Source organism: Macaca mulatta, chromosome 2 (genome assembly GCF_049350105.2).
Source record: "Macaca mulatta isolate MMU2019108-1 chromosome 2, T2T-MMU8v2.0, whole genome shotgun sequence".
NCBI classification, from domain to species: domain Eukaryota; kingdom Metazoa; phylum Chordata; class Mammalia; order Primates; family Cercopithecidae; genus Macaca; species Macaca mulatta.
The window spans coordinates 156,287,129-156,312,409 of NC_133407.1; the positions used below are offsets into that span (position 1 = coordinate 156,287,129).

General features: G+C 53.3%; 2 protein-coding genes across 30 annotated transcripts in view; both read right to left on the reverse strand.

Moving 5' to 3' along the window:
- On the reverse strand, window positions 1–8,056 carry ABTB1 (ankyrin repeat and BTB domain containing 1). 26 transcript variants are annotated; one of them, XR_013414312.1, is made up of 14 exons: window positions 7,927–8,056; window positions 6,564–6,626; window positions 6,429–6,484; window positions 4,796–4,940; window positions 4,481–4,640; window positions 4,331–4,376; window positions 3,823–3,939; window positions 3,620–3,738; window positions 3,342–3,440; window positions 3,062–3,229; window positions 2,863–2,896; window positions 1,458–1,533; window positions 746–946; window positions 384–662 (listed from the first exon to the last, which is right to left on the reverse strand). XR_013414312.1 is itself a non-coding variant. In XM_077993694.1 (13 exons), exons 1-13 carry the CDS (start codon window positions 7,541–7,543, stop codon window positions 936–938), a joined length of 1,236 nt encoding a protein of 411 aa, XP_077849820.1. In that variant the 5' UTR covers window positions 7,544–8,056; the 3' UTR covers window positions 746–935. The 26 variants fall into 26 exon arrangements, 23 of the variants coding, with proteins under 23 accessions (XP_028700360.1, XP_028700359.1, XP_028700367.1 ...); XR_013414311.1 differs by having other exon boundaries at window positions 7,398–8,056; XR_013414313.1 differs by lacking the exon at window positions 2,863–2,896 and having other exon boundaries at window positions 1,462–1,533; window positions 7,398–8,056.
- A 164-nt stretch (window positions 8,057–8,220) lies between these two features.
- The window catches only part of PODXL2 (podocalyxin like 2), a 43,512-nt gene continuing 26,451 nt past the window's right edge, over window positions 8,221–25,281 (reverse strand). For 2 of the 4 annotated variants that reach the window (XM_077993679.1, XM_015130085.3), the window contains exons 3-8: window positions 19,394–20,184; window positions 18,245–18,319; window positions 12,441–12,597; window positions 11,832–11,893; window positions 9,416–9,595; window positions 8,221–8,762 (exon numbers count right to left, since the gene is read on the reverse strand). In XM_077993679.1, the coding sequence (XP_077849805.1) occupies window positions 8,550–8,762; window positions 9,416–9,595; window positions 11,832–11,893; window positions 12,441–12,597; window positions 18,245–18,319; window positions 19,394–20,184 (1,478 nt within the window). In that variant the 3' untranslated portion in view covers window positions 8,221–8,549. Of the gene's footprint in view, window positions 8,763–9,415; window positions 9,671–11,831; window positions 11,894–12,440; window positions 12,598–18,244; window positions 18,320–19,393; window positions 20,185–25,281 lie in introns of all 4 variants that reach the window. The other 2 variants (XM_077993678.1, XM_028844536.2) reach the window with 1 other exon arrangement.

Here is a 25,281-nt window from a genome sequence, read left to right on the forward strand (position 1 = left end):
TCATGCTCCCACAATGCCTTCAAGCTTTATTGCCACACACACTCCCCCAGCCCTTCCTGAATGGCCCTGTGCATGGGAACACCGGCTTAGAGAAGCAATCCAGGGCTGGGTGAGGGCTACAAGACTGGATTTGGGACTGGGGTGGTGTGGGGAGGGGGATCTGGGGAAGGAAAGTGCTAAGACCAAAGCCCACCCCCACCCCAGGTTTCCCTGAGTGGTGCCCACCCCCAGGATCTTGGGGGCCGGCTTGTGCATTGGGGAGAGGGGGCTCATCCCAAATGCATCTTCCCCTGGGGTCTCCAGGCTCATGGAGGGAAGAGAAGCCCCACTGAGCCCCCTGCACCCACCATGAAGCCCTCAATGTGCAGGGAGCAGGAAGAAGAGCTGCACACACACACATACACATGCTTGTCTCCAAGGGAGCTCCTGGCCCCTGGGGCTGCCCAGCCAGGGACTCAACAGTCCAGGCCAATGGACACGAGCAGGTCCTCGAGTGCCCGCAGCCGCTGCTGCGCCTCCTCTATGGCGCTGTAGGTCTGCACCGTGCTGGCCACGTGGAAGCGGATGTCGTCCACCAGCGGGATGGAGTCCGTCTCCTGCCGAGCCGCCACAGCCGCTGCCTCCTCTTTCACCGCCTCCACGAAGTCTTCCCGCTCCACCAGCTATGAGCGGGAAGGGCCAGCTCAGTGCAGGGGTGCCCGCCCTCTCACCACTCCCTCCCGCCAGCTGCAGCCCACTGGCCCACCTTTTCAATGACCTTGGCCATGTACTCAGTGCACTGGTCCTCAAGCCGCGCCAAGCGGAAGAGCTTGGCCACGCGCCACACACCCACCACACTGTCCTCGTCTAGCACCTGGGCCAGGCTACGGCCACACAGCCTCTTCAGGCCTGGCAGTAGGTACATGTCGGCGATGCTCAGCACGTCGTAGGCCGCCTCAGGGGACAGCTGCAGTGGAGACAGGGATGAAGGTGCCCCCCGAGGTCACCAAGGGCTCCCAGGGCCCAACGGCCAAGGACAGGGCCTGTGGGGGTTGTGGGGCAGTGGTGGGAAGGCTTCCAGGGGGAGTACGAGTTCCCTGAGCATGTGTGGGTAGGGGGTAAGGGGAACTGCAGGACCGCACAGGGGGCAGAAGACTGTGGGGTGGGTGTGCTCTCAAGCCTTGAGCAGGCTGGCAGTCTGGGTGGGAGGCAGGGCCCTCGCAGGAGCCAGGGTCTGAGCTCCGAGTTACATAGACCTGGGTCTGTCGCTTCTAGCTGTGGGGCCCTGGGCAAGTCACTGCACCTCCTGTGCCTCTATTTCCCGTTCATGAGGTACAGATAACCATGCCTACCTTGGGGGGCTGTCAGAATGGTGGGGCAGAGGCAGCTAGCCAAGACCCATGCAGGGACCCTGCCGGGGTGGGAGACTGTCTACCCGCTCCCTCCCTCTCAAGAGGCTGTGGGGACACAGAGCCCACCTACAGGTACATCCTGTGCTGGGCAAGACTGAAGCCTTCAGATTCGGGCCAGAGCCTGGGTGGCACAGGGAACAAGCTGCAGACAGAGACGAGGGAAGCTCTGCGACCACATTACAGGCCATGTGCCATGTGCCATGCCACCTCCTCTACCTGGGTAACCCATTCATCCGCACAAGGCCTTAGGAAGTGACAATGAGTGCTATCCCCATGTTCTAGAGGCACAGAGCAGTTAAGTAACTTGCCCAAGATCACAAAGCTCACCCAGTGTCACACAGCTCAACCAGTGTCAACCCAGGTTAGGAGCCCAAGCCACACTCTGAGACAAGGTGCCCTTGGGGTGGCGAGGCTCCTTGAGGAGGGAGCTTCTCCAGGGTGGGCAAAGGTAACCCCTGGTAAGGGGCCAGAGAGCTGGGCTGAGCTGCAGGAGCTGCCCAGTAGAGGAGGTGGGAAGGATGGAGGCTGAGGGGCTGTTAGGTCGCAGGGAGGGATGGACAAGGGAGCTGCCACTGGAGGTAGAGCAGCAGTAGGGACTGCCCTCTGTCCCCCAGCATGCTTCCTCGAACCCTTCCCCCACAAAACAGGGCCCTGGCCACAGAATGACTTTCCAACCCTCCCTTGTTGGCAGGTAGGCACGAAGTTCTCTCCAGGGGAACATAAGAAGTGCTGTGTGCAATTTCCTGTAGCTTCTACAAAAACAACATTGTTTGCCCTGTGTTCCTCTTCCTCCTAGAGCATGAGTTTGCCTAGGACCCAATCTCCATGGCCAAAGGCAATGCCCCAGGGCAGGGTGGGTAAGCTACAGCCTGCGGACCAAATCCAGCCTGTTTGTGCAAATAAAGTTTTATTGGAATGCAGCCTCACCCACTCATCTCTGTACTGTCTCTGGCTGCCTTTGCACTACAGAGTTGAGTAGCTACAACAGGGCCATATGGCCCACAGAACCTGAACCATTCACCTTTAGAGACAAGGGTTTTTGACCTTCACCCTTAGGGATACAGGGGCAAGATGGAGGGATGACCTGGTCTTCAGCAAGTCACCTGCCCTGGGGCAGCCACCTCAGTCAGATGTGAAGGAGAAACAAACTCCCCTCTTCAAGCCACCAGACATGGGGGTCTCTATAGCATGCATGCACGTGCGCGCACACACACACACACACCCTGGCAGATCAAACCTTCAGCACTCTGCTGCTGCCCTGTAGCTTTGGCTTACGGAGACCCTGGGGCAGCTGGAGACAGAGGGAGGCAGCAAGGGAAGAGGAGACTAGGAACCCAGAACCCCAGGGATCTGCAGCATCGCAGAGGGAGGAGGCTGTCCCCACCCAGCCTCCACCCTCCTGCTGGAGAAGCTGAGGACCCCAAGTGGCTGACAAGTGTGGAGTGCCTGTGACATAGGCCTTGTCACTTACCCTCTCTCTGGAGCCTAACAAGGCTTCCCTCTGCCTGAAAGAAAAATCCAAAGTCCCACATCCTTCCCCTCCAGCCTTCTCAAAATGTCAATCATGGGGCCAACTGGGCCCTCCCAAAGACCCCCAAGGCCCTGGCACTCCCTCTCAGCCCATGGTAGCACAGGCTATGTGCCGTCCCCAGCTCTGCCTGAGCCCCCACCTCAGTGTGGTCGCTGTACACGTAGTAGAGCACGTGGGTGAAGATGTCGGGTGAGATGCCGTGCAGGGTGATGGCTGGGGGGCCCCCTGAGGTCTCCGGCTCCTCGCTCTCTCGGAAGTGGTCATCCAGCAGGGCCCGGAAGTAGTCACTGCGGCCACAGAAGAAGGCCTGGGGAAGGCCGGGCTCAGGAAGTGTGAGGGCCAGGGTCTGTCTCCTGAGGAGCTAGACCGGGGCTCAGGGCAATGGGTTGGAGCCAGGGGCAACAGGAGGGCGCAGGCACCTTGTGGCAGAGGAAGCTGCAGCCGGCCACTCGGAAGCAGACGTCAGGGCAGCTGTTGAAGCCATCAGGACAAGGGAAGGGCAGCTCCCAAAGATCACCCTGGGGTATAGAAGAGTGTGACCCCATCAGAGCAGTTGTTCACAGAAGTGAATGACTAGGTTCAGAAAAGGGAAGTAACTGGTCCAAGGCCACACAAGAAATTGAGCCCAAGTATCTGGGCTGCCTGTCACAGCCTGCCATCCCAAAATGCCCCTCCTGCCCACCAGCCCCGCACCTACTCGGAGCTCAGGGGGCAGGGCACAGTCAGCCAGCAGCGCCATGTCCTCCCGGAGGCGGGGGTCTGCAGGTGGGGGCTCGATGGTCAGCACCTTCACACACGTGCCTGGCTTAGACACCACTACAGGGGAAGAACAACTTCAGGGAGCCAGGCCAGCCCTACCAGGCGGCACCCATGGCCCCGGGCCCCAAAACCTGCTCGCACCAAACTCAGACACCTTCTCGCACTTGGCCTCCAGGTCGCTGAGCAGGTCCCACAGCTGGCACTGCTTGGCCAGGCGTTCACAGTCACTCACATGCTCTACACCAATGTCCAGGCGGCCTGGGGGCAGTGGGGAGGATGAGGGCCTGCGGGACCTGAGCTGTCATCAGGCCCACAGAAAAACAGTGATCCCCTCCCACCTGGCCACCTGGCCGCAGGGCTAGGACTCCTGGACCCACTTGCCACCTTGGTTTCCCCATCAAGAGCTGCTGCCTGAGTTCTACAGGCCCCAGGGAACAGACGGGAAAAGCTCAGCATATGGGTGGGACAAGCTCTTCCTGAGCAGACACACTAGTCCTCTCTTGCAACCCAACGCGAGGGGCAGCTGGAACCACCCTGGGGGACCATGAAGTGTCTAGAGGTTAAAGGTCAGCCCAGCGACACCTAAGTGTACTGCTGTCCAGAAGGACAGCCCACTCCCTCTCCTCCTACCCTGGACCCAGGGGGTCACCTGTGTACAGGTACTGCAGCAGGGCCCCAAAGGCCACAGGGTTGATCTGTGGGCAGAAAGCCAGAAAGGAATGTCAGAGGCAGCCACCCAGCACAACCCCCTGCTGTTCCTGGGCAGTCCATGCCCCTCTGCCACCCTGAAGGGACATACCAGTGGGTGCCTGAGAACCACGACACTCTTGCCCTTCCATTTGGTGTCCAGCATGTTAGCAAAGTAGGCACTGCGTGCACCCAGGACGCAGCGATGCACCCGGAATGGCTTTCCGTGTACTACAAAGACCACATCACTGTGGATGCCCTGCTCTAGAAGCCTGGGGAGGGACAAGCCGGGAGGGAGGATGCTTGGCACAGCCCCCACCCCATTCCTTGAAGCACCCAGAGCCCAGGGCAGGCCACAGAGCAGACCCCTCCACACTCACCACGGCCACCGTACCCCATGCTGCACCCCTCGTGTGCCCTGACTCACCGCTGCAAGAAGTCATCATAGTAATCCCGCCTCCTGCAGGAAGCTGTGACCTGCTTGTAATCGCGTAGAGCCCGGCGGATGGGGTCACTCAGTGCCCCATAGAGGCAGCGCTCACCATCGAAGGTGTTGGCCTCACAGCGGGCTCCTGGGGGATGCAGCACTCACCAGTTAGCAGGGAAGGGGCCTGGGGAAATTCTAATCTCCCTCTCCCTCCTCCCCACCTTCCCACACATGGTGCTCCGAATCTCTGGCAATGCCTTCCCAAATTACCCTGGGCCCACTCTGACCCAACATCCTCCCAGTCAAGGGCTAGACGAATGGGCATGTCTGTGCGCACTCACACAGGCACATACTCGCTCACACGGAAGACAAGACTACACAGAACAGAGAGCAGACTCGGTGGCTGGGCTTGTCCCACACACTGGAGCACAGCAGTGAACGAGACACAGGTCCCTGTCCTGCTGAACTTATACTCTAGTGAGGCAGGACAATGAACGCACTACCTAACGATGGCAGGGACTAATTAAGAAAAACAAGGCTGGGCATGGCGACTCACACCTATAATCCAGGCACTTTTCGAGGCCAAGGTAGGTGGATCGCTTGAGCTCAGGAGTTTGAGACCAACCTGAGCAACATAGTGAGACTCCGTCTCTGCAAAAAAAAAAAAAAAAATACAAAAACTTGCCAGGCCCGGTGGCACACGCCTGTAGTCCCAGCTATTGGAAGATTTGAAGGGGCTGAGGTAGGAGGATCACTTGAGCCTGGGAGGTTAAGGCTGCAGTGAGCCGAGATCACACCACTACATTCCAGCCTGGGTGACAGAGCAAGTCTCTGTCTCCAAAAAAAAAAAAAAAAAAAGAAAAAGAAAACCAAAATAGGATGAAGAATGGCACTGGATGAAGGAAAGTAATGAAAGGTCACTTTGTGATGGTGGCAGCATGCAGAGACCTGAATGAAGTGGGGGAGTGGGCCATGTGAATGTCTGCAGAAGGGCAGTCCATGCAGGAGGAACAGCAGGTGCAAAGGCCCTGGGGCAGGAACAGGCGCATGCGTAGCACAGTGAAGCCCCAGTGAGGCCAGTATAGCAGCAAGCAAGCAAAGAGAGCCGAGGGAGTGAGGCCAGCAGGAGGGCAAACCCTGTGGAGCCTTGGGCATGGCCAGGCAGGCTCACTGTGTCCTAGAGGCAGTGGGAACTCGCTAGAGGATTTTTAGCCACTCAGATTCATTGTGAAAAGAGGGAGATTAGAATTAGAACTTGGCTGCAATGGCAAGAGAGGAGGCAGGCACTGTGCCCGGGGAGAAATGCTGATGACTGGACCCAGGTCATAGAAGTAGAGATGGGGAGGGTGGACAGAGAAAAGGTTTTAAAGTAGCGCTAACAGTACTTGCTGATTCTACTGAGTGGTAAGAGAGGAATCGTGGTGCTTTGCAAATGTGTATGAAGACCCAGTGCTGGGGCTGGACCTTTGGCCTTTCAGCGTTTGGGAGAGGAGGTGATGGAGCCTTCACTCCCATCAGAGCTCTCTACTGCAGGAAGAAGCTGGCCCTGCTAGAAGCAGGGAGCCGGGGGAAAAGCTGCACACATGCATGCATGCACCCACGCACACCCCTGAGCCCGGCTCCCTGCTCTCACCATTGGCCAGAAGGTAGAGTACCAGCTCCTCGTGCCCACACAAGCAGGCATAGTACCTGAAGGGAGGGAACAAGTCCTCAGCGCTGAAGGGGTACACCAACCCCCACCCTCTGCACCCCTCTCCCCAGCACTCACAAGGGGGTGCTGTCCCACTTGTCCCGCACATTCACCTCCACGTCTCGCTGCTCCAGCAGGTACCTGGGCAGGAAGGAGGTCAGAGCCTGGGTCAGGACGGGTTCATGGTCTGAGAAAGAAGGCCCGTGGAAGGGAGCGGAGGGAAAACATCCCTTTTGGTCTGGGGAAGCCACCCCCAGGTAAGGGCAGGTGACAGGCAGATCACAGCAGGAGAGGCACTAGAGGCAAAGTGCAGGCAAGGGTGTGGAGGTGGGGTCGGACAGGCAGACAGTGTGTGCCATCAGTGCTGGGGGACGATGGGCTACAGGGGCAGAGGCCAGCGCCAGTGCTGGGGCTGGACCTTTGACCTTGCAGCGTTTGGGAGAGAGAGGAGGTGATGGAGCCTTCGCTCCCACCAGAGCTCTCTACTGCAGGAAGAAGCTGGCCCTGCTAGAAGCAGGGAGCCCGGGGAAAAGCTGCTGCAGGCCTCCTGGTGGTGTGGAGGGCACATAATTCTAGAAGGCAGGAGTAGCGGGATACAGCAACTGATGGGATGCGGAAGGTGAGCAAGGGGAGTCGCCAACGCTAGTGTAGCCCCACCAAGGTGGGGGCAGCCCGAGGGAGGCCTCCAGGCTGCACCTGGAAGCACCGTTGACACTATGCACTAACTCTTGAGTGGCACGGGATGTTGGGGAGGGGCCCAGGGATTCTACGGGAGTACAGCAGCCTGGGGCCAGCCCAGGGGAGGTGGAAGTAGTCAATCAGCACCAGGTCAAGGGGGAGGAGGGGCCAAGGAAAAAGGAGGTCAAACGGAATAGTGGAAGGCCAAGGAGGGGAAGGGCCCCAGAACCCAACTGGGCACCCCTTCCCTCCGCGTCCAGCCCATGGAGGTGCCATCTCAGCGCCAGATTCACTTTAGCTGCGTCAGGAGTTTCCGAATCATCAAGGACCGGAGGCCGATTATGGGCTCTAGGTGTTCCCCGCGCCGGTCCAGAGAGCATGAGAGTAAGGGGCCACGTCTGGAGTCCCAGACCTATACCCGCGGCCCGCGCCCGGGGGTCTGACGTCCGGGCCCTACCAGGGCTAACAGTGGCCCGCCTTTCTCTCCGCCCACTTCTGCGCCTTCGGGCCTCCGTGGAGCAGTCCCTTCTTCCAGGAAGCCCTCCGGGGGTCAATGGCCATCAGTGTCCCTGCCCCAGCGCGCTTCCGCTGGGGGGCTGCGGCGGGGTCTAGGTGGTCAGCCCCGCGGGGGCGCTCCGAAGGCTTGTGACCCGACCGAGGCGCCCGCCTCTCTCCGCGGCCGTCCAGCCGCACGTCCCAGGTCCCGAGGCGTTCCGAGGGCGCCCCACCTCCCGCACCCTCCCCGGGACTGCGGGGTCCTCACCGCACTCGGCCCACATCCCCCTTCCTGCAGCTGGCGAACAAGTCGCTGGTGTCCATGGCGCTGAGGCTCGTACCCAACCCGAACGACCTCGGGCGGCGACGCTGCGCACCCGGCGGATGTAAACACGCTCAGCTCAGCCCCGCCCCGCTCCGCAGCGGCGTCCGGAGGACCCGCCCGCCCGGGCCGCCCAGCCCCGCCCCGCGGCCCCGCCCCTGCCCCGGGGTCCCCCGCCCGCCCCGCCCCGCCCCGCCCCGCCCCAACCCCGGAAATAAGAAAGAGTCGGGCAGGCAGACGTGCTGAGCCCGGCGTGGTCTCCGGGCAGGTTTAATGGAGTCCTGGGGCGCAGGGAGCGCCGCCCGTCGCCCGCCGCCCGCGGGGCCGGGGTTCAGGGGCAGGAAAGCGGGGCCAAGGCGGGCTCTGAGGCCCGCCCTTCGGGCAGGAGTGAGGGAGTTGGTCCGAGGCCACCGTGTGAAGTCGGGGGAAGCGGGGAGGAGCCCGCGCCGAGGGCCAGGCTGCGGGAGCGGCCCGGGTAGGCGCGGGGCTGGTGCGGGCTCCGGGCCGTCCGTTTCGGGGTCCACCTCGCTTCGTCCTGGCGGCCCACTCGGCCTGCGCCTCGGCTGCGCTCACAGGTGCGTGTCCTCCTCGAACACGTCCGAGTCCTCGGGGTCCCGCTTGCCCCCCATGAGCGCCCCCCAGCTTCCCGGGCCGTTGAGGGCCCCGCCGCCGTTCAGGCTGGGGTGCTTCTCCTGCATCTCCGACTGGCTGTCGCTGGCCACGTCCAGCGTGGGGTTGTCGTGGCAGCCGTTCTCCACGAAGCGCAGCTCCTCGCCGTGCGACTGCGGCGGGGTGGGGAGAGGCCGTGGGCGAGCGAGCCGGCCCCCAGACGGCTCCAGGCCTGCGGCCGTCTGTGCAGCCCCACCCAGAGGGTCCCCGCGGCAGCCTCGACAGGTGCCAGATCCTTCTTTTCTGTTGCTGCAGCTCAACTCCTTTCTCAAAATAAATCTACTAATCGTTGGCACTACAGAGCCCCGTGGTCTCCCTGACGTCATCGATACCCCAACAGCCCCCTAAGAAGACTCTACTTGCGAGGTGGGCAGGGGGCATCACTAGGGCACTGCTCTCTTCCTCCTGGGGAGGCCTCCAGGCTGCTGGAGCCTCTCCTTGACCCTTGGGCATCACCAATGCAGGGCCTGTCTCTGGTGAGGTATCCAGGTGCTCAGGCCCTGCAGTGCCTTCCCTGGAAAGGGGCTGGTGGTGCCAGGGAGGGGCCCCTGGTGGGGCTAGCAGCCCCCTCAGTCCCTGCACCTCCAGCACCTGTCCTGGGGCTAGTGCCCTGCAGAGCAGGCAGCAGTGCTAGGCTGACCAGCTGCTTCACCCAAGGGACCCTGTGCTCCCAGGAGAGTCACTGCCTCCCCTTGCAGATGAGGACACCTATCGATGGGCACTCTCCTCTCCACTGGCCCCAAGCCCCACCTGTCCCCACACTCACCACGTGCTTGAGCTTGGGCAGACGGCGCTGCCAGCAGTTGTAGAGCAGGCCAAGCGCAATGATGATGATGCAGATGGCCCCAATGACCACCAGCACCACGAAGAGCGTGCCGTAGTCGCTGCGCACTTGGCTGGCCCGTGCCTGGCAGCTGCTGGTTGTGGAATAGTTCTGGATGCCAATCTGGGGGTAGGAGGGGCCAGGTTCTTCAGCTGAGGTCCTGGGGTGCCATGGCTTCTCTGGGGTGGTTGCATTGGGCTCAGGGGTGGGGATGGGGGAGCAGGCTTAGAAGGTGCTGGCACTCCCGATTCCTGAAGTTCCCTGGGGCCTGGGCTTGCCTTTACCCCATGCTCATCCTGTTCGTCTCAGCACAGCTATAGGCCTCTCCACCCCATGCCCATGTTCCCAGTCTCCTTCACATCCCACCACAGCTTCTGCCCCAACCGCTGAGTGTGACCTCACTGTGGCCGTAGCCCCCCAGTGAGAGTGGACCCATGCTGCTGGACACCATCCAACTAGAGAGATCCCCCACACCTATCCCTAACCAGTTAGAGAGACAAGAAGATGTGAGCCCCCCCACACATCTTCCACCATACGACCGCTTCCACCTTGGTGGGGAGGGGTGGGATAGTCACCTTCCCGATGCCAGGGCCAGTGCAGGGAGGGATACCAAGGGCATGCAGGCCACATGCGTGGCCACCCTGGCTACCCAGCTTCCTCCCTTCCCACGGTGTGTTCACTGCTGGCATGTAGCTGCCTGCACCCCTCCACACTGCAGGTTGTCATGGTCAGTCCTGCCTTCTCTGGCCAAGGAGATCGGTGCCAGGGGCCAGGCAGGTGCTGTCTCCACAGATCAGCATCTCAGCAGAGAGAAGCAGGAAGGCGAGTACCACCAGGGACTCCTCAGGTGAGGGGTCAGGGCATTTCCCAGTGCTGAGGCCTAGATTGCACCAGGCCCCCCTTTCTGAGGCCACGTTGCAGCTCTTCCCTAGTTTCTGTGAACCATCTGTATCTCCAGTACTTTTCTCAATTTTTTGTTATCAAGGGTCAGTTTTTCTTGCTAGATCCACCTGAGTATATTTCCAAAGACCCAGCATGACTTTTGGCTAAGTCAGTCTGAATTAAGTGACCAGTAAGGCCAGAATACTCAGGGGCAGCGAAAAGCAGGGTGAGGACTGTATAAAAGGTCAAGGTTAGCTCACACTTCCACCAGCAGCCCCACTGTTCATGGACCCACGATTCCAGAACTGGGAAGGGCCTCAGTGGCCCTCCAGGCAGTAGAGCAGTGTGGTGAAAGGCCCAGGCTCCGGAATCAGGCTTCCTGCAAAGCCTGGCTCTACTGCTTACCGGAGGTGCCATCTCAGGCAGGTCACCTAACCTCTCCCGCTTCAGCTCTCATCTTCCATGGGGACACCATCGGTACTCAACAGGTGCCCCACTTAACTCTCACAACCCCAAGGGGTGGTGGCGAGGACTGAGGGAGAGAGCCTTGCAGAGTGTGGTGCTCAGTGGGCATTCGACGTGCTCACCAGAAAAGCACCACCACCAGGGCCTCCGCTTTCCTGGCACGCAAGGATGAGGAGGTGGCCAGGATTATACCACTCATCTCTCCTACCAAAAGTGGCAGCACCTTCGGGAGTGGAGAGGGCTGATGACAGGGCACTGGACTCTACAGTGAGCAATGGCAGTTTTGCTGGAGATGGTGGCTGTCCTGAAGAAGCGAGATGAGGAACGGAAGGACCCCACAGGCAAGGTGGTATGAGGAGCAGGAGGACTGGGGACCCTGCCATCCCATCCAAGCTTGTGTGGCAGCTGGGTAGGAGAGGTTGGCCGGGTTGGGCCAGGCAGCCAGCAGACTGCACTGGATGGGGGCACCTCCCAAGATGGCAGGGCTGCCTCCTGGCCCCCAGGTGCCGCATCTCACCGCAGCAGGAGCGCAGAGCCTGGCTGTGCAAGCACCAGCAGACTCACACATCCACGCCAAGTCACATGTCCAGGTCTCCCAGGCTTGCTCTTTTGGTTTCTGGAACCCATAACACTGTCCCCTCCCACCAGGCTGCATGGCGTCTCTGCCACTGTCCACCCGGCTAACTGTCCCAGTTAACCCTCATTGCCCCCTAGACCCTTCCTCTCTGGGCCCTCTCCTGTCAGCCTCTTAGCACAGCCCCCCGCACCCCCATGGCCCCTTTCTGCCCCTGGCCATTGCCTGCATTGCACCATTGGTTGGCAGCATGCACGTGCACCGTCTTTCCCACAAAACCATGTCTAAGGAAGGCCTGAAGCAAGGGACCTGCCCAGAGCACGCTCTGTCTTATGCTCCTTTGAACCTCACGATGTGGGCAGCCTCCTGGGACTTTGAGGAACAGAGACAGGAGGGAGCATATTAGAAGCTAACAGATCCAGGTCCCTGCACTCTTACCTCCTCCAGGCTCCTGCGGATGTCACCCAGCATGGAAAGGACATCTTGAGTGGGCACCACCCCTGGGGGGTAAGAAACACCACTATCAGTGCAGCCATGGCTGAGGTGCCCCTCCAAGGGCTCTGGCCCCGCACTCCAATGGCTGGCCTGAGCCTCTGCCTCCCCTCCTGGCTCAAATTGCACACAGATCCTCAAGGCACACGCCTCCCCCTAGGAGAGGGCTCCTAGACATGCTTTTCACTGCATCGATTTGTTAGAACATCGATTTGTATAATATCAGACAGCCACTTGAGAAGCCCACACACTGCCTTCTGAACACACCCCTTCTCCCCTGCCACACCAGGTACAGTGTCCATTCATCTCCCACCTGTGCTGGACCACACCTCTTCCCCTGCCTCCTGTTGCCATCCTTCATTCTCACACCCGCCTCCTTGTCCCCAGAACCCAAGCTGGTGGGTACACCTTGACCCCTAAACTAAGTAGCTCAAACTACTGTCCTGGAGTTCCAAGTTTCAAAGCCCTTATGCGTGTACTTTTTTCCCATGGCCCTCAGGGGCCGCCTACCTCCCACTGCCCTCCTGGGCCCTCCCATCACCTGCCCTCACTCACCCTGCTCGCCCACCAGTGTCATGAGAAGGTGCTGCTCCTTCTCGCTGGGCTTGCTCAGAGAAATGTGCCAGGCCCCGTGGTGGCCGCTGCCATGGCGGGGCAGCACCTCTTCCACCAGGGCCAGGAGCTGCGGCCCCCGGTGCTGCCGGAACACCTCCTACAAGGGCAGAAAGAGCCCCCCGGGTTCAGTGAAGGAGAGGGGCTCTACTAAGCCCTCTGCCTCTAGGCCCAGCCCCATACTCACCCTCAACCCTCTGGCTGTTCCCAGAGAGGCAGCTCTGGTCAGCTCTGGAGACCCTTTGAGAGCTGCAAGCTGGGGAATGTGGGAACCCCAAGATGTACACCCATTTGTTCACTTACACCAGGTGCTCCTTCCTGCCCTGGCTTCTAGCCATGAGAAAGTCAAGGGGCCCATCCCAGAGACAGATGCAGTTGAGTGGTGCGGGGACACACACACACACACGCCATGTACAGTGACAAACCCAGAAACTAGGTACACAGAGTGGTAAGGCCTATGGGAGAACTGCTCCCTGTGCCTAGTGCTCAAGTGTGTGGTGCTGGGGATGAACACATGGGAGGGTGGGAGTGGTGATGGACAAAGAGGTGTGCACCATATAACTACCAAAAATCGGGGAGGGCCCAGAAGTGGCAGAACCTGGCTCTCCTCTCGCCTGTCATCACAAGATGCAGCCCCAAGCTGGTGAGTGGGGAAAGCCATCTGTGTGCTCTTGTGTAGGCGGTGGAGGCCAAAAGAGCAAACACAGAGATGGGAACTGGAGCCCCTGGAGCTGGGCTGGGACAGAGGGAGGGGCATGAGGAGACCTTTTCTCATCGCTTGTATTGAGGTTTTCTTGACCATGTATATATATATATATATATGTAATTCCACAATTTAAAACAAAAACAAGAGCCTGGCCTTAAACAGAAACTCAGCGAGTGGCAGGAGCCCAGGCTGGGGTACAGGCCAGAACCCTGCCTCCTGCTTCACGTCCTGCCGTTTGTCCCTGCCCAGCCCCATCTAGGAAGATACCCTCCTTTGGCCCTGTGGCTACTCCTCACTCTGGTTCCTCCCCAGCAGCCTTTTCCCTCCTGAACATGCACAGTTGCACATTCCCTGCTCCTAGCCTCCACAGCCTGCTGCAGATACCTCTCTCCCAGGTGCTCAGCTCTTTCACAGTGCCCTGCTATGCAGCTGAGAGCCAGTGCCACTGGAAGGCACAGGCATCTCACTAGGCCAGCCCTGCAGGATCCCCTGCCACTCCAAATCTCCCTTCTGTTAGAGCCCAGGCTAATGAGCTGTTCCCTAGTTGTCATGCCAACCTAAAGTCTACCAGGGGGATTGAAGTGCTGGGCCTCTGTTCTTTGTTACCATGGCAAATGCCAGGCTCAGGCTCAAGCCTTGGCACTCACTGGTCTAACAGCCAGCCAACTGAGTTCTAAATGTGGGAGAAGATGGGTACCTGGAGATGGCCACAGAGCAGCTAGGAAAGCCCTAGTTCTGTGATGGTTCTTTCTTTCTTCACTGATTGAGTATCGGGGGAGAAGCATGCCCACCTCTGCCGGAGCAAGGGTACGTGCACCATGACCCACAGACCCCCGGTTACAAAACAAGCACTCTCCTGCCACATGAAGTGCCTGCTCTCTGTGCCGCAGCTCTGTGATCTGCTGTGTTTGCACACCCCACATTTTCCTGGGTACATATGTCAGCCTGGCTTAAGCCCAGAGATCCACAACATCAGTGTGGGAGGATCTGATGACTGCAGATGTCATACCACTTACTATGTAGACAGGAAAACTGAATGTCCACGGCAAGGGGGAAAAGCCCTGACTTTGGAATCAAATAAATCTGGGCTCTGGCCAGTGCAGTGGCTCATGTAATCCCAACATCTGGGAGGCCAAGGGAGGTGGATCACTTGAGCCCAGGAGTTCCAACTCCTGCACAGACAACACGGCAAACCCTGTCTCTACAAAAAATGCAAAAAATGTGGTGGTGCACATCTGGGGTCCCAGCTACTTGGGAGGCTGAGGTGGGAGGATCACTTGAGCCTGGGAAGTTGAGGCTGCAGTAAGCTGACATTGTGCCACTGTACTCCAGCCTGGGTGATAAAAATAAATAAATACATTGGTTCAAATCCTGTTTCTGCCATTTGTCAGCTCTCTGTGATGTGAGCAAAAAAAAAAAAAAAAAAAAAAAAAGTACCTCTCTGGGCCTCAAAGGCTCAGATCCTTGCATCTCTACAGTAAGGATTTCTTTTGCCTTCTAGAACTCAAAAACACCACCTCTGGATTTACTACTTTATCTTTCTGCCTCCTCTCATAGGTTTCCTTATTAGACTTATCTCCAGTTTCTTCTGTGTTACCTGTGACATCTAGGTAAAATAGAAGCCACTGAGTTTGCATCACTTTCTCTAGATCTTGAGGGCCGAACTCCTGGAACTCCTGTAGTTCTAACGTGTAAAACTTTCCCCAAGAGACTGCCAGCACTTTTCTCCCTGTCTTTTTCTGAATATGTACTCTCTGTATAGCCCATCGTTTTTAATGCACATTTATTCCTATCATTTTTCAAACAAGTCAAGATAATTAAATGCAAAGAAAGGCCGAGGAACTATTCCAGATTAAAGGAGACTAAAGAGACAAGACAATTAATGCAATGCATGACCATGGATTCTATCCCGGACTGGGAGGGAAAAAAATATAAAGGACATTATTGGAAACATGGTGAAATAGAAATAAGGTAGGTGATCAGATAATAGTTTTGTAGCAGTGCTAACTCCTGATTTTGACCATTGCATTGTGGTTATCTAAAATATTCTTGTTCTGAGGAAATACAAACTAATGTATTTGGGGGTAGGGACAAAAGGAAATAATGTCTTCAACTTTTTCTCAAATGGTTTGAAAAAATTCTAACAAGTGATGAATCTGGCAAAGAAACTAACAAATATGTTGATAAAATATAGTAAGCATTGACTGTTAATAATAATGACTAATGCTCAACATCACCAATCATCAGGGAAAATGCAAATCAAAACCACAATGAGATACCATTTAGGTTGGTGCAAAGGTAATTGCAGGTTTTGTCATTACTTTCAATGGTAAAAAGAGCAATTACTTTTGCACCAACCAAATACCTCATTTCCCTCAGGATGGCCACTGTTTAAAACAACAGAAAAGGGCCGGGCGCGGTGGCTCACGCCTGTAATCCCAGCACTTTGGGAGGCTGAGGCGGGAGGATCACAAGGTCAGGAGACTGAGACCATCCTGGCTAACACGGTGAAACCCCATCTCTACTAAAACTACAAAAAAATTAGCTGGGCGAGGTGGCGGGCGCCTGTAGTCCCAGCTACTCAGGAGGCTGAGGCAGGAGAATGGCGTGAACCCAGGAGGTGGAGGTTGCAGTAAGCCGAGATCGCACCACTGCACTCCAGACTGGGCGACAGAGCAAGACTCCGTCTCAAAACAAAACAAACAAACAAAAAAAACCAGAAAAGAACAAGTGTTTATGAGGATGTGGAAACACTGGAACCCTAGTGCTGGTGAAAATGTAAAATGGTATAGTCATAGCGAAAAGCAGTATGGAGAGTCCTCAAAAAAATTAAAAATAGAATTACCACATGATCCACCAACCCCACTTCTGAGTATATACACAAAAGAATTAAAAACAGAGTCCTGAAGAGATATTTGCACAGCACATTCCCAGCAGCACTATTCACAACAGCCAAAAGAGGGAAGCAACTCAAGTGTCCGTGGACAGCTGTGTGGATAAATAACGTGGCATATACATACAATGGAATATTTTTCAGCCTTAAGAAGAAAATTCTGCCACATGCTACCAAATGGATGTACCCTGAGGACATTATGCTGAGTGAAATGAGCCAGATGTAAAATGACAAATGCTGTCTGATTCCACTTCTATTAGGTATCCAGAGTAGTCCCATTCATAGAAACCAAAAGGAGAATGGTGGGTGCCGGGGCTGGGGAACAGATAGTCATTTAATGGGTACAGAGTTTCAGCTTTGAAAATGAAAAAGTTCTGGGGCTCGGTTCCACAACAATGTACATATACTTAACACAACTGAACTTATACTTACAAAGGGTGAAATGGGAAATTTTATGTTTTTTACTACAATAAAAAAAAATCTACCATAAAAAATAATGACTGAGTCACATAATAGAATAGCACAGAAGACAAAAACAGGGAAAACAGAATAAAAGCATCTTAATATCTATGTATTGATTGGAAAAAAGATATGAACTTTAGGCTATATTGTTCAAATACGCACAATATGCCCAAGGGTCCCAAGTACCCATACTGTGGTCTTTATGTACGTACCATTTCCCAATGAAGGGAATGAGAGGGCTCCATGTCTAGGGAGGAAGATGAGCCTGGAATGTCTTATTATTCCAGAAAGCAAGGAGGCAATCAGACACTTAATAGATTGGTCAAAAGGACTCAGAGGTCAACTCAAAGAGGCTTTCCCTGACCAAAGATGAGGTATTGAGCATCAGTAAAAATAATAACTGCAATGGATGAAAACACACATCACTTAGGTGAAGATCCATCAGTATAGTCATGGTGGGGGAAACCAACCTTGCTGGGGACTTTTGGATTAAATGCATGTATGTCCCTTCAGTCTTGCCCAGGCCCACTAACAAGAGTAAAGAATTTAAGGCCTAAAACCACAGAGACAAAGTAAAACAGAAGAGGAGACAAGAGCAACAAAATCTAGACACTGGAAGCAGATGGGTGAGTTAGAATTTCCTAATTTAGCAAACTCTAAAGAGCCAAACCCTAAGCCAAAATGAGGAAAGCTGAGAAGCAGTCAGATGCATACTGATTGACACTCCCCAGATGCCCTGGAATAGGGGCCCTGGTTACCTTTGGAAGAGGGGATGAAAATGCTACTAAAAATATAAACTGGGTCAAAAGTTTGCTTAAGAAACGGCTGGGTCCCTAGTTCTTCCTGCAATGCTGCACAGCCAAGAAATGTCCCTTCTCCCTGGCAGAAGACTGGAAGTTTATTCTTTAAAAAGGATAAAACAGAGGGTCTCTGACCCAGAGAGCATCAGACACAAGTGTGTGTTTTGGGGAGGGAAAAGGTCACGCTGCAAACAGGAAGAGACAGTACATGAATATTGATATTTATGGATACATATTTATAATACTGAAACACCCAGCCCTCTCTCTCCACCCTGGCTCCCAGAACACTGACAACCAACTTGTTATACTTCCAACAGAACAGAAGTTCCCTTTTCAAAGACTCTAATCACCTCAGGAGGAAGGCCCTAACAATGCTGCCATTACAAATTTCTAAGTGATACGGCCTAGCCAGACCACTCATGAGAAGCCGTAGCTGACAAACCCTAGCACCATGCTCAAAGCTTCCAGCCAGTTTTTTGATAGAGAAAGCTGTGAACAAACTCCACCAGACATGTGTGGAGAGCATGTATATATATGAAAAGGCTGAGACCCAAAACGGAGAAAAGCAACCTATACAGGAAGAAAACAACTCTAAAAAAGACAGAAAGGTTTCAATATCACTGGAGAAATAAGATAGTGCACACATGAACAAAGTATTCGTTTAAATTAAAAAGAGAGGGAGGCAAGAACCAAAGAGCCTTCGTAAATTTTAAAATACAAAAGCTCTCTGTGTGTAATGTTGGTGGCTGCTGGTATATCCCTGGGCCACCAACTGAAGAACTAAGCCTCCTCCCGTGCACTGCTTGTCCCCACAGCCTTGGGACCCCCCACCCTGCCCACTGCCTGCAGCCTTTCCCTGCGGTTCGGAGCCTGGCTGGGCACTCACACAGTCTATGTTCTCTGTCATGTTCAGAATGATGTAGTTTTTCCCAGCCAGATTGCTCCAGTCCTTGCAGATCACCTGTGTGAGGAGACAGAAAGCAGGGCGACAGTTACGAAGGCATAGGAAAGGCACGGGGTAAAGAGGCCCGGTCGGAGGCCCTCTGGGAAGCTGGAAGGTGGAGGCCAGCAGAAGCGTATTACAGCGAGGGGCTGCTGACAGCCTCTGTGAGGCACCATGCCGAGGAGTACAAACTCGAATGTCTTTGGGGACCAAGCAGGGAATGTGTTGAGTGAGAGCAGGAGGCCAGGCATTATTCCCAGGAAAAAGGGGGCTATATCAAAGGGGCCAGGCTGCAGAGAGCTTGCCCCACATGCTGGCTTTCAAGGGCAAGTTTATCGTTAATATTCTGGGGCTCCTTTCCTTTCCTTGCGGTGTCAGTGGGTGTGAACACTGACTTGTGCCTGCTGTGCACGTGGGTGTCGGTGGGGAGAAGGAGGGTGGTGAGATGGGATGGGGAAAGCACAGGTCAGCCACTAGCTCTAGCTGCTGGTAGAATCAGTGCAGAAGTCTAAGGGTGGGCTGGGCGCAGTAGCTAATGTCTGTAATCCCCGCACTTTGGGAGGCCAAAGCGGGTGGATCACTTGAAGTCAGGAGTTCCCGACCAGCCTAGCCAACATGGTGAAACCTCGCCTCCACTAAAAATACAAAAATTAGCCAGGCATGGTGGCACACGCCTGTAATCCCAGCTACTCAAGAGGCTGAGTTACGAGAATTGCTTGAACCTGGGAGGTGGAGGATGCAGTGAACCGAGATCGTGGCCACTGCACTCCAGCCTGGGCGACAGAGTGAGACTCCATCTTGGAAAAAAAAAAACAAAAGAAGTCTAAGGGTGGTAGTGGTAACACCTGAACAAATGAAACCCAGGCCAGGCCACCAAGCTTCTCCGAAGGCCTTTGTAGAGAAGTGTGGGGAGAACACCCATTGTTGGCCCTGAGGTTTGCATCCCCACAAGTTCCATGGGGATCTACATGCCATGGAAAGGGCCTCCCTCCTCAACCTGGCAGATCCTGCCCCCATGCCACACCAGCCCTGGGGATGGCCAGGCTCCGTGAAGAAGGTGCGGGGTGGTGGCCCGCATGCCCCTCACTTTACCTGCGTAGAATCCCAGGGTATTCTGGATTGAGCTTCAGCTGCCTGCCCTTCTAGGAGCTGCTGGTTGAGATCTTCTTGCCCCAAGGTAGCAGAGGAAGGTGTCAGTTTCACGTCTCCAGGGGCCAGTGGGAAAGAGGCTGAGGTTCTAGAGCCAAGGGGATCTTCATCTGGGTGCTCGGCCCCACCGGGAGCTGTGGTTTGAGGGAATGAAGGCGAGGCCGGCACCTCCTCCTGCTGGCCAGACAAACCAGCTGCTCCCACAGTGACTTCCTCGCTTGCTTCCTGAGGAGCCTCGAACTCTACCCCAAGCCCTGCAGCTGGCAGCACTGTGGCCTCCACCTCCTGGCTGGTGGAGTCCTGGTCCCCCAGAGTCACTGTAGTTGGGGTGACTGAAGGCAGCAGCAAGCTGGGCCCCATGCTGCTCTCTACCTCCACACCTGATGAGGCCTGGTCCCCAGAGTCTTCATGCTTGCTTTTGGTGACCCCTGGGGTCTGGCTGCTGCTGGTGAGAGAAAAGTCACGGACCTGAGGCTTGGCTTCTTCTTGGGATCCATTCACAGGGAGCAGCTCCTCCTCTTCTTCCTCTTCTTGTTTCTCTACCTCTTCCTTCTCCCTCTCCTCCTCTTCCTCTTCCTCTTCTTCCTCTTCTTCCTCCTCTCCGGGAGGCATATGCCAGGGAGGCTCAACCAGATTCATCTTGGGCAAGGGAGAGGGGAGGTTTGGCAGCTCTTGAGCCTGGCTGGTGTCTTCAATGGAACCTGCCTTCTCAGTTAAGTCAGGAAAAACATAATCTAAGGACAGAGATGAAAAGTTCATTCACTTGTTTCATCATTTATTGCTTTACTCAATATTTACTGGGCAGATGGCATAAAAGAACCACAATACACTGACGGGGCAGAAGTCATCAGGTCATGACCAAGAGGTGAGGCCAGGGGAGCAGACTGTGGAGGGACACAGGGACAAGGCTAGTCACTGTTTCCTTTATCATGATAAAATAATACAAATTTATCACCAAAACTCAACGAACACAGGAATGTAGAAAGTTTTGTATATTGCATCCCTCCAAAAGAGCCATGAGTAGTTTGAGGTATATATTCTCCACTGTGTTTGTAATGTGCTCGCTTGTCCTCATCCAGGGATTTCACCAAGAAGATCCCACAACAACCCACTAGGAAATGTCCCCCTACTCCTTTTCTAGTGAGTCGTTATGAGAGTCTTCTTGGTGGAGTTCCCGAAGGAGGTCTGACAGCCCTCTCATCACAGAAGTGAGACCCCTCGATTATGACCATTGTTCCTAAACTGTGCTCTTTTTCTGTAATTTAGGCCCAGACAGGAAATGAAAAAGATGTAGGGAGAGCCAGAGAGAGGCCAGGGGCTGAGCCCGGAGGTTTCCAGGGCCTCCCAGAATGTTCAGGGTCACTGTTGGCAGTGGGAGAGGGGATTTTATTCTCCCTGCCATTCTTGGGAATTACATTTTGAAGCAGAGAAGTTAGGAGACTTCCTGGAGATCAGATTGTTTTCTGGCTTTTCAATGAACCCTAGGCCTCTTCCGAATAACTATGTATGAAAGTTACAGAACAAGTTTTTTGGAAATTCATTCAAAATATCAGAAGCTATATCTAGGAAGCAACTTTCATTGGCTGCCATTTTGTTTCAAAATAATAAATATTGTAGTTTTAAAATACTCTTTAGAAAGGGAGTGGTGGGAACACTTTAAGATAGTGAACTAAGGGTATTCATTTACTGCCTCCTCCAAAATTTTTATCAAACGACAAAAGAAAAATTTTAACGGTCAAAATGAAGGTAAAAACATTTTAGAGAAATTTCTGGGAACATGGAAAGCATTTGAGATTATAGGAACAGATAACCCCTCAGCCAACATAAACATAGGAAAAAACAGCAGGGGAGGGCAGGCTTTCTTACCCAGAGTTAGGAAGAGGCACAACTGTGGGAGCAAGGATGCAGAACAAAGGAAATTCAGAGAACAGAAGGTAATTTCAAAAAATCTAATTAGTATCCTCAGAAAGATTCAAAACTATTGCATCCCTAAAACAAGAGGCCACTAAGAAAATCAAGTAATCTTTAAAAAAGAAAAATTTCTTGGATATTGAAAGTTGATTGTTGAAATTTAAAAATTCAGCAGATTGAAAATTCAAATTTTTAATGGCTGGAAAAAAAAAAAAAAGTCAAGGAAAAGCCTCTAGGGCAAAAGGGAAAAGACAATAGAGAAGAGTTAAAAGATACAGACAACCAATGTAGGAGATCCAATACCTAGCTAATATGATTTCCAGAAAGACAGAAGCAATAAAATGGAGAATAATGGAGAGAAACAAAGAAAAAAAATTTCCAGAGCTGGCAACATGAATCTTCGCATTGAAAGGCTATATCATCAGGGTGAATGATAAAAGGCTCACACCTAGCCTCATTCTCATGTCATTTTAGAATTCTAAGGAGCAAGATAAAATCTTAACAGCTCTCAGAGAAAGAACAGGTTATCTGTAAAGGAATAAGAAACAGATTATCAAATTATCATGAAGCTTCTAATTAATATCAGTAGCCAAGAGGAAGAATTTTAAAATGCATTGAAAAATCTGAGGGATGTTTATTTTGAACCTGAAATTTTATACCCAACTAAACAACTACTCAAGTGTGACTGCAAAATAAAGACATTCTCATACATGCAAAGATTTAAAAGTGTTATTATCTACAGATTCCAAGAGATCTAAGTAAGTTCTCTAAGAAACCCAAAAAAGAAGACATGGGAAATCAAGAAACATGAGAGGAATGTAATGAAAATATATCTCAGGATGGAAACTGTGCAGTAAGTCTGGAAAGCAATTGGTTCAAATTAGAACACAGAGAGAGAGCTCTGAGAAGGATTACTTCAAAAAGAAAAACTGATTCCCTGTCATAAAAAGTATGACTTAGAAGCTGAACAATCCTAGTGACAACTGAAAGCTCACTATAGTATTTACATCAACAATTAGAATATTCTATCCAGTCTACTTCTGTTAATTAGACTTTTTGAGTAGCAGATCCTCCCCCTCTTCCACCTGATGTCATGCTCTGTAGTGAGGTCACTACAGATAAATAAATAAATAAGTAAGAAAGAAAGAACAACCAAGGTTCCCAAGATATTTTAAGAAAGCCAGCCTGATGAAGAAGCATGAGGGTGAGACCGTAAAGCAACTGACCTCTAGGAAGAGTCAGTCTAGTTAACAAAAGAGAATTCAGAAAAGTTTCTTGTTAATATCTTCAGAAAGATTCAGGAGGAAACCACACCCATAAGACAAGTATATAGAAGAATAAAAATATTTTGCTTCAATGTAACAACTTTATAATAGCCAGATCTATTCAAAATTAAAATATAATGCATGAAAACATAACTGAAATGGGTTGGATGATTACTTGATAGGAATACTGGGTAACAGAATAGGAGTCAGATGGGTGCCTAGGAAATACAACATAAATCCCTTACAAGCATATTTCATTATTGGAAGATTAATCTGACAGCAATTTACAAGATTAGGTGAAGGAGGCCGGGCGCGGTGGCTCAAGCCTGTAATCCCAGCACTTTGGGAGGCCGAGGCGGGCGGATCACAAGGTCAGGAGATCGAGACCACAGTGAAACCCCGTCTCTACTAAAAATACAAAAAATTAGCCGGGCGCGGTGGCGGGCGCCTGTAGTCCCAGCTACTCAGGAGGCTGAGGCAGGAGAATGGCGGGAACCCGGGAGGCGGAGCTTGCAGTGAGCCGAGATCGCGCCACTGCACTCCAGCCTGGGCAACAGCGTGAGACTCCGTCTCAAAAAAAAAAAAAAAAAAAAAGATTAGGTGAAGGAGTAGATGAATGAAAGTTTACAGAAGAGTCAGGGAGTTGCTGCAGTGGTTCAGGAGAGATGCATGGCAGTGACAACACTGGAAATGATGAGAAAAGAGCAGATTTAAGAGATGACTCTGAAGGAGAAGTAATCAGATGTGTGAGCTGGAGGGCCAACAGGAAGAAGCTGCTGGAGTAGCCAAGCCATTAGTAAAGATGGTGAAGTTCAGAGGAAAGGCATATTGGAAACCTTCAAGACGCACTTAAAATAGCTGATGGATTCAATGAAGCCTAGGATATGGCAGGAATATGGTGGATGGTGACACACCCATCAGCAGAATCCCACAGGGTAGGGAGGTCCTGGGAGGGCAAATTGACTAAAACAATCCCTCTACTCAATTTGGTGCTGACTTTCCAAAAGTCAGAGAGAGCACCAACATCTCCAGAGGGCACCAACAGAACTCCCTAAACTGTGTACAGCCTCTTCAGAGATGCATCATCGGTCACACTGTCAGCAACATGATCTGAGACTCAGCCATTAACTTATCTGTGCATGCAGTGGTTGTATCACTGATATTTTGTTTTGTTTTTGAGACGGGGTCTCACTCTGTCACCCAGGCTGGAGTGCAGTGGTGCCATGACAGCTCACTGCAGCCTCAAACTCCGAGGCTCAAGTGATCCTCCTACCTCAGCCTCCCAAGCAGCTGGGACCACAGGCATGTGCCACCACACCCAGCTAATTTTTTTTATTATTTGTAGAGATAGGGTATCTTTACGCTGTGCAAGCTGGTCTCGAACTCCTGAGCTCAAGCAATTCTCCTGCCTCAGCCTCCTGAGTAGCTGGGACTTACTGGCACACACCACCACACTTAGCTAATTTTTTTTTTTTTTTTGAGATGGTGTCTTGCTCTGTCACCCAGGCTAGAGTGTAGTGGCATGATCTTGGCTCAACTGCAACCTCTGTCTCCCAGGTTCAAGCAATTCTCCTGCCTCAGCCTCCCGAGTAGCTGGGACTATAGGCATGCACCACCACGCCCAGCTATTTTTAGTAGAGACGGGGTTTCACCATGTTGGCCAGGCTGGTCTCAAACTCCTGACCTCGTGATCCACCCACCAAGGCCTCCCAGAGTGCTGGGATTACAGGCATGAGCCACCGCACCTGACACCTGGCTAATTCTTTAAAATTATTTGTAGAGATGGGGTCTCCCTGTGTTGCCCAGGCTGGTCTTGAACTCCTGGGCTCAAGCGATCCTCCTGCCTTGGCCTGCCAAAGTTCCAGGATTACAGGCATGAGCCACTGCACCTGGCCTGGGCTTCAGTTTTTATGTGGAATGAAGATGATGGTATATATGATTTCTAAGGTTCTTGATATCGCTGGTATTTTAAGCTTTGGATATAGTTCTGATAAATGTGTCTTATGTAACACAATGGCATTACAAACAACTCTACTGTCTTAAATAAGAATAAAACAGGATTCACTAGATTACAAATTCTTGTTGCCAAGCAAAGTGATTTTCTTCATCCCTACATTCCCAGCACCTAACATAGTGCCTGGTCCAGAGTAGAAAGGAGAGCAATGTGTGTTTGTTGAACTTTTCTGCCTCCTAAACACCAGGGCCTGTGCCTCCAGGGAGTAAGAGGCCCACCTGTCGGCCGGGCGCGGTGGCTCAAGCCTGTAATCCCAGCACTTTGGGAGGCCGAGACGGGTGGATCACGAGGTCAGGAGATCGAGACCATCCTGGCTAACATGGTGAAACCCCGTCTCTACTAAAAAAAAAAATACAAAAAACTAGCCGGGCGAGGTGGGGGGCGCCTGTAGTCCCAGCTACTCGGGAGGCTGAGGCAGGAGAATGGCGTAAACCCGGGAGGCGGAGCTTGCAGTGAGCTGAGATCTGGCCACTGCACTCCAGCCTGGGCGATAGAGCGAGACTCCATCTCAAAAAAAAAAAAAAAAGGAGGCCCACCTGTCACTATACAGACTTCTTTACTCTCTCTATGAATTCCTCTCCTGCCTCTCAAAATGCAGTCCCTTCCAGGGTCAGCCTCTGACTCATCATTTCCACACTTCT